We start from the raw sequence: 8,340 nt of genomic DNA on the forward strand, positions 1-8,340 counted from the left end.
CTATCAGGACGCAGGTTAACACCCTCTTCAGGAACTCCTTTACTGTTACTGTATCACTCTATTTGTTCATTCTGAGTATGTTAGAGTGTGTGGTTATTTTTAGCCCTTGGTCATTCGCTGCCTTCCTTTGCTGATGGACACAGTTGTCCCACCAGCAACCCAGAGTGCCTTGATGATCCTGGAGCCACCTGCTGTCTTCATGTTGTGCTCAGGCATGTTCCTCTCTCAGTGAGACGGACATGGGACAGTATCACAGGCATGAAGATTTGTTTTTTGTCCTCTAAGGCCTTCATCTTCACTCATTTATATTAAGACTGAACTGTAACCCCTGGAGATAAAGTGTCCTCTGCCTCGCACACACGTGAGCACCATAACATGAAGTTTAATCCCAAGGAGGCGCATGTTTAGTTTAATTGAGATTCCCAGACACTGCAGAGCACCTGTCTCTCCCCGTCAGTTATCTCTGTCTTTTTTATTCCACCGATAACTCAAGACTCGGGAACATAAATTCTTGACATCAGCGTTTAAATGTTGCAGCGTGGGAGCAATTAGGCTTTAATCCGCACGGCGCAGAGAGCAGAAAGCCTCCAATAGCAAGAATGTTTTAATTACATTCCAAAGTGGAGACGAGGCGGAGCAGCGGAGCTCATCTTACACGTCATTGTTCTTACTGGAGGTCTTTGTGGGGCCTCTCTTTTTTACGTGTTGTTTTGCTTTACAGAAATAACTTATGGTGTTTAAATAACAATATATACAATGCTCAAACTCACTGGTAAATAGATAGATAGATATTACATTAGATAATATAAGATAAATGTTGTGTGCTGGGTTCACTTCATACATTACATAACCCCAAAAAAATAATAGATAGTACACCAAAACACAATAGTAAATTACGCTGGTTTGGCTCGGTGGCTAGAGCGGGCGCCCCGAGTACTGAGGCAGTCCTCAGCGCAGTGGACGCAGGCTCGACTCCCGACCTTGGCCCTATGCTGCATGTCGTCCCCCAGTTTCTTCTCACAATATTTCCTGTCTGTCTCCAGCTTTCCTATCAATGAAGGCAAAAATGGCCGAAAATAAATCTTACAAAAAAATCACAAAAAAGGGTATAAAAACATGGCACGACCTCTGATTGATAAAAGTTATAAATATATAGGCATTATTATATTGCTAAAATCGTTGGAAAAGGTCTAACAAAAGTCATCCTAACTTCATCCTAAGTGTTAAATTGACCACCCTACCTCCAACTTGCAGGAGTCACAGTACTTGTTGAGAGTGAGTGAATGCGTCACCTTAACAAAAAACATAGATTGATAAAATGATCTTGACTGATATATTATATGTCAGACCGATACAATACCGATATTTAAAAGGAAAAGTTCACAGATTACCGATATACAGATTTTTATGTATGGATTTGGAACCACTGTTGCTTACTCAGAAGGTTACTTTATTAAACATAAAATGTATTAATGAATATTTAACATTATATTATAATGTCAACCGAGTCTGGACCACCGCCTGCTCTCTTGTTCAGTTGCTACATGTGCTGCAGACGGTGCTGAGAGTAATGTGCGATTTGAGCGCGCTTTGCTTCTTGCCAAACAACTTGATGATACCATTCCTTAATCACTGCAAATATGTTCTGTAAAAAAATAGACGGATGACATTTATTTATGATATATCCGTCAAAGGCCGATATCAGCCTGATAATATCGGCCAACAGATATATCAGTCAGGCTCTAATAAGCTCCTTTTTATTTGCTCATAGAAATAAAGCGTACATAAAGTCCAGCTCTGCATACAATCATCTCTACATCGTGGTTTGTTAATGCTGCACAGGGCAGGGCGATGGAAAATGCGACAGCTGTAACTTCCTGTCATTAAAACCCTCACTGGCTCTGACGTACTTAAGAGACTGAAACGAGCTTTGTTGATGGAAGTTTTTAAAACACTACGGCGACTTTTAAACTTGCGCGGGGGATTAGCGAGTTCCCCAAATTGCAGACGCCGTGGAACATCATCATCAGAGAGTTCTGCTTCAAATCTCTGCCTTTGTTCTGGAAGATGTGTTTCTGTGTGGGACTGGAAGGCACAAGCATGTGTGCGCATCTGTTGTGTATCTGAAATAGTCTCTCATCTTGTCCTTACAAAGGAATGAGGAGCTGGAGGGTCAGAGCAGGGAGCAGGGGGGGTCTACAGGGGATAAGTGGGGGTGTGTTTGGAGAAAATAGACTCCTCCATCTGTCTCAAAACCCGCCCCGCTGCTGACCCACACCCTGGAGACTCAGCGTGGTCACATGATGAAGACGAACCCTTAAAAGCCCCCCAAAGGGAACGCCCGAGAGTCTCCTGTGCTCAGACACCAGCTGGTCTCGGTGTTCGCCCTGCTTTCTTCTGCCATCATGTCAGACACTGAGGAAATTGTGGAGGAGTACGAGCAGGAGGAAGAAGAGGAGGTGCCGGAGGAGGTAGATGAAGTCGGAGAAGTAGAGGAGGAGGTAGAAGAAGTCGGAGAAGTAGAGGAGGAGGTAGATGAAGTCGGAGAAGTAGAGGAGGAGGTAGAAGAAGTCGGAGAAGTTGAGGAGGAGGTAGAAGAAGTTAAAGAAGAGCAAATTGAGGAGAAGAAAGAAGAGCATGCAGAGGAGAATGAGCAGGAGGAGGAGTTCAAACCGCGGCCTAAGGCGACTTTCCTCCCAAACATCGCTCCTCCGAAGCTCCCTGACGGCGAGAAGGTGGATTTCGACGACCTTCACCGCAAGAGAGTCACGAAGGACTTCAGTGACCTCCAGAGCCTGATTGAGTCGCACTTCTCCAACCGCCAGAAGGAGGAGGAAGAGCTGGTGGCGCTGCGAAACCGCATCGAACGCCGCCGCTCGGACAGAGCCGAACAGCAACGCGTCCGCACCGAGCAGGAGCGCGAACGCCAAGCACGCCTGGCCGAGGAAAAAGCGAAGCGCGAGGAGGAGGCCGCCAGACTCCGCGCCGAGGAGGAAGCGAAGAAGAAGATGATCTTCACCAACAAGTCCTTCGGCGGCTACCTGCAGAAAGTGGACCAGAAGAAGGGCAAGAAGCTGACGGCGCGGGAGGAGAAGAAGAAGGCGCTGATGGAGCGCAGGAAGCCGCTGAACATCGACCACCTGAGCCAGGAGAAGCTGGTGGAGAAGGCGCAGGATCTGTTGCAGAACCTCCAACAGCTGCACGCCGAGAAGTTCGACCTGTGCGAGAGGCTCAAGAGGCAGAAGTATGACATCTACCTGCTCCGGAACCGAGTCAGCGACCACCAGAGGGGCTCCAAAGCGTCCAAGACCTCCCGTGGGGCCAAGGGCAAGACCGGCTCCTGGAAGTGAGCGCGTGTGTGGACTATTTGGCTCCTTTTTCCTGCTGTTTCATGAAAGCGTTCACAGGGATTGTGTGTGGATTGGAGGGGAGACTCCTTTTGGACTGAGGTTGAGATCATAACATCTTCAAAGATGCATGAATATCTGATTGTTGTAACTTTGTGACGCTGGTATTCAACGGTTTATCTGTTCACGACATGTGGTTATTAAACTTGACTGAATGTGTGGTGGTGTTAATTTCACTACTCCATTTTCTGACCTCAGACTAAAATTTGCAATCCAAGTTTTAAAATTCTTCAAATAAGTGCTGAAACTTCAGTTTCAAAAGACACATTTTAATATCTTTAAAGTCACGTGACGTGTAAGCGAATAGAAACAACCGAAGTACCGAGAACTTAAACTGTACTCTGCTGAACTTGTGTTGTGCTACCTAATTAAACGAGTGGTAAATAGTGTCATTACGTGTGGGTGTGTGGTGGTGAGATCTAACAGGTGTAGCACAGCTGACTTCTTAAAGAGCTAATTTGGTCTCTGAGGTTCAGGAGCAGCCCGCAGTGTTTTTAGCAAAAAGACTCCAACTGTCGACTGAGAGGTCAAACACACGACCCCGAGAGTCTGCAGAGAGGAGGGAGCTTCCCGGGGGATACGGGGGTTTAACTGCAACCAACAAGGTCCAACTTTTCAAACTCTTTATGTACACATCTCAAAGTCACATGTAGAATAATTTATGACCTTTATTTATTTTCTTGGAAGGACATGGAGCTCGTTGAGATATAAGTGAGTGAATGGACGGAGAATTGCGACTGATTTAAAAGCAAGCTGACACAAAATCATAGCAAATTAATTTCTGTTTTTATTCACTTCCTGTTTAAATGAATCAGATCATTATTAAGTAGCAAACAATAGTTTAAATTGTTAGTTTTAATTTATATTGTGTATTATATTATATATATATATATATATAATATTATAAAACAATTTAAATCTAACGTCTTCATATTCACAAGAATCTGAATTTTTGGCAACAAAATGGTCTTAAAATTTAGATGAATGTTTTTCAGAACTCGTACAGAAAATATCCAACACAAAAATGCCACAAAGAAATCTTCTTTAAAAATACAAGACAATCTTATATCTTATTTCTCCCCAGAGGGGAAATTCAGGTGTATATTTATGGTCACTCCGGTTATACAAGTACAACTGTGAGTAAAAAGGGGTATGTATTAATTATAAAAGACATAAAATATAATTAAATAAAATGTATATAACAAAATTCGGGAGCGGCACTAAAATTAAAATAAGGAATATGTACATTTAGAGCAAAATATACGCTGTTGATGTAAGGCAAAAAAAAAAGCAGTTAAGGCTCAGACACAGAGAAAACAGCGACTAGTAAATACAAATAAAAATAACAATAAATTATAATAAATAAGAGGTGTATACAAGTAATGAGTTAAAGTGGCATGCTTGGTTAATCGCAGCAACATCTTAACAGTATGAGATAAAACAGAAAGAAGACATACTTTATTAACCCCCGAGGGGAAATTCAATGTTTCCACTCTCTCATTACAAACATGCTACAACATGCACAAACAGGAGACGTCAGAGTGAGGGGGGGGCTGCGCGTGGACATGCGCCCCGAGCAGTCGGCGTATTCGGTGCCTTGCTCAAGGACACCTCTCCACCTGTCAGCCCCGATTCCACGCCTGGTCCACACTAGTATAATAGAAGCAATAAAATACAGTATGTTTATAGTGTTGTATGATATGGACTATTAATTTAATATGATATAAAAGTAGAATTGCAATAAATAGAGATATATAAGTTGTAGCTATAATCCAGTTTAATAATTAAAAAGCTTAAAAACACTGTCACGATCGTTATTTGCAACAACATCAGCTCTGTTTGTGTGCACGAGGTCCAAAAATATCTCTCGGTCAAATGAATGTCAAAGCCTGCAGTACTGAGTGTCTCCACTAGGTGGCAGTGGAGCCCCAGTTTGAGACAGCTTTTAATACTCACTCTTAATGCAACTAAATGTTGTATACAGTACAGACAGACTGTAACACTTTAATCAGAGAGAAAGAGGTTTCTGTGGTGATGTCGACTGTTAAGCACAAAGGTTAAGTGGGGACAGACTTTTTGTCTTTGTCCTTATAAACCAGTTATGGCTTAATATTCTTTCATAGTCTTTCCATGCACAGCAGGGGACCATCCTCGTTAGCACGTCTGTAAGAAAGCACCTAATGCTAAAACATCAAACCAGTGATGAACAGAATTTCTCCCCCGCCGTCGTCTCCGATTGTCACTCAGCCTCGGACTGTAGACGCCGCGCTGCTGTTCTGCTGTCACGGCCCGCTGACAGGCCGCGAAAGCCTTCAGACGCGGCAGTGAGCCGCTAACAGGTTAGCATGGAGGGACGGGAGGCCGTGTGCGGGCTCGTGCTCTCTCTGCAGAGTGGAGGTGCTGGGGTTTGGTTGTGTTGATGAGGTTGTGAAAGATGGGTGACTTGACAGCATCGGGACACGACGGTGCATCAATCTGGAGCTTCTTTACTTTTTTAAACCTACACGTGCTTTTACTCTGTTGAGTTGAATTTTATAATTTTATACAGGTTTAAAGGAAAACAGCCACTAACACAAAAGATACAATGATTAAGGAAAGAGTAAAATAAGTCATCACATATGTATCCTTACGTTTTTAATAATAAATTATTATAAAATAAAATATAAGATATGTGATGCACATGGAGGTAAACATGTCCTCTTATATAAAAAAGGATATATAGTGTGACTGTGTGTGTGTGTGTGTGTGTGTGTGTGTGTGTGCAGAAGGAACAGCAGCTGCAGGCACATCAGGGGGGCGTTGTCTGCTCATTAGTACCCAGCAGAGGCTGCAGGATAATGTGAGCGCTGCATGATTGACAGCTCCTGGACCGCACGTTCAACGCTGAACTTCTTATGCGGCTCAGTTTCACAAAACATGTTCACATTTATTCAGAGCGCTGACTTTTTGGATTTGTAGGGATGTTTTTATTCTCTTAGCGCTGTAACAAATGTCCCATTGATGTCCTTAATCTTCAAACAGGAAGTGCGACTTCTTCAAAATATAAGTTTCCTTGTGTTTGGAGTTCACCTCATTTAGATAGCTGATAACAATGTTTTTTAAGATTTAATTTAGGAAAAGTAAGATTAAAAAAAAGCTCCTTGCTCGTCCAAATTCTGGGCAGACAAAAACTAAAAGGGTTAAAGAGAACTGTTCACTCAGTTGTAATGCTGATTTAAAATCCAAAGAGGTGATTTTTTTTCTACATGGCACCTGATAAAATTACACTGTAAATTCTAAGTTGAGTTTACTTGAAAGAAAACTAGGGTGACGATTAACTCAGGAAAAGTCAGTAAAAGAACTTGACTGTGTCGAGTCGTGAAATGATTCTGTGTCTAGAATAAACGTGTTATTGGAGTAAGCTGTACTTTTTTGAAGATGTGAAAGCAGACTGTAAAACCTGATCAGTTAGTTCAACACAAACCATGTGAGGAAACCAACTCTTTTATTTATTGTTAAAGTCGAGGTGAAATGAAAAATGTCATTTTAATCCTTTTAGATCACATCCCCGGCAATATTGTGCATCTATTTGACAATATAGGCCAAAAAAAATACGGAAAATCAATTTCTTCGTATTCTTATATCAAATTCCGATCATTTTTTCTTCCGGTAAAACTAAGTTTCACACGTGCTTACGTAAGTTAGCACCAAACAATTTCAACCAATCAATCTGCAGCATTTAGCCGCAGAGCACCAAGAACGCTCGCTCAGTTAGCTAGCTACTGCGCTGTGGAGAACGTCTGTCTACGCCCACTTCTCAACGATCAGATCAAATCCCTCTAATGATATGTCCCGCCTGCACGTCCTGTTTCACTCGGAAATACGTCACGATACGGAAGCTAGATACTCTCGAAATGCCTTCAAATTCTCCTGTGTCGACTCGTTTCACTGAGGACACGATGACCTTAAACCTTTAAGTTGTTTGAACACAAAACAAATACTGTAAAGTTCAGTGTATAAGACGCACTTTTAATACATTTTTAAAAGTCTTTTTATAGAAAAGTTTTTCTCAGTAGCTTCCATGTCATGTGACCCAGTGTCCTCAAATCAATGTCAGATGTGAACACTCACTTGGACAAATAAGACGCACCTCATTACGTTGGATTAAATTGCTGCTAATATTTATTTATTTGGTCTTTCATGTCTTTATTCAGAGAGGACAGTGCATAGTGTTGGAAACAGAGGAAGAGAGCAGGGATGACTGTCTCTCACTTACAAAACAGCAACAAAACTTCTCCTGCCTACCTGAACGCTCTCATCCAGGTGTACACTCCGTCCCGCCCATTATGCTCTGCCAATGAAAGGCACCTGGTGCTCTCATCTAAGTCTCTAACTAGACTCTTCTCCTCAGTCGTCCCCCGGTGGTGGAACGAGCGACCAAACTCCATTCAGTCCGCAAAGTCCCTTTCACCTTAAGAAGAAGCTAAAGCCCCAGCTCCTTCATGACCTCTGACCTTAATGATATTGATGCTATTGATGATAGTGGCTTTTTGTTCAATGGTAACCTGTCTCCTTTGTGTTTTTGTTCTGCGTGTTGTCCTTTCATAAACAAACACATGTAGCCGTCGGGGAAACCGGCTCAGAGAAACACTCGCTCTCTGGCTGCCGTTAGCCGGTGGATAAATGAGCCGGCCCTGGAGAAGCCGCGCTTCGGGCTTATCTCCAACCTGCTTCAGATTGAGGTGGGAGTTGGTCGCGTCCAGAGGTATAAAAGAGATTTAGCCGATCCGACAGGGCATTAATCTCCGCACATCTTTGGCTTCATGCGGGTTTTCCATCCTCGATCCCCGCGGTCGGATAAAGATTTGATGTCGCCGTGCATCCTATCTCCACCTCATTGCAGCCCTGTGACAGTGTGTGCATGAGAACATAGCTGGAGTGTCTGTTTGTTACT

At 42.9% G+C, this 8,340-nt stretch overlaps 1 protein-coding gene across 1 annotated transcript; it reads left to right on the forward strand.

The window, feature by feature from the left end:
* Positions 1 to 2,369: 2,369 nt before the first annotated feature.
* On the forward strand, positions 2,370 to 3,661 carry tnnt2c (troponin T2c, cardiac). The gene has a single exon (XM_069670922.1). It carries the CDS (start codon positions 2,406 to 2,408, stop codon positions 3,348 to 3,350), a length of 945 nt encoding a protein of 314 aa, XP_069527023.1. The 5' UTR covers positions 2,370 to 2,405; the 3' UTR covers positions 3,351 to 3,661.
* Positions 3,662 to 8,340: the final 4,679 nt, after the last annotated feature.

The sequence above is a fragment of the Semicossyphus pulcher genome, unplaced genomic scaffold (assembly GCF_022749685.1).
Source record: "Semicossyphus pulcher isolate SPU_LCO1_2020_fin unplaced genomic scaffold, fSemPul1.0.p SCAF_20, whole genome shotgun sequence".
Lineage (NCBI taxonomy): Eukaryota > Metazoa > Chordata > Actinopteri > Labriformes > Labridae > Semicossyphus > Semicossyphus pulcher.

Bases quoted from the DNA above. Each gene is read 5' to 3' on its own strand.
- tnnt2c (XM_069670922.1), top strand. From the start codon at position 2,406: ATGTCAGACACTGAGGAAATTGTGGAGGAGTACGAGCAGGAGGAAGAA.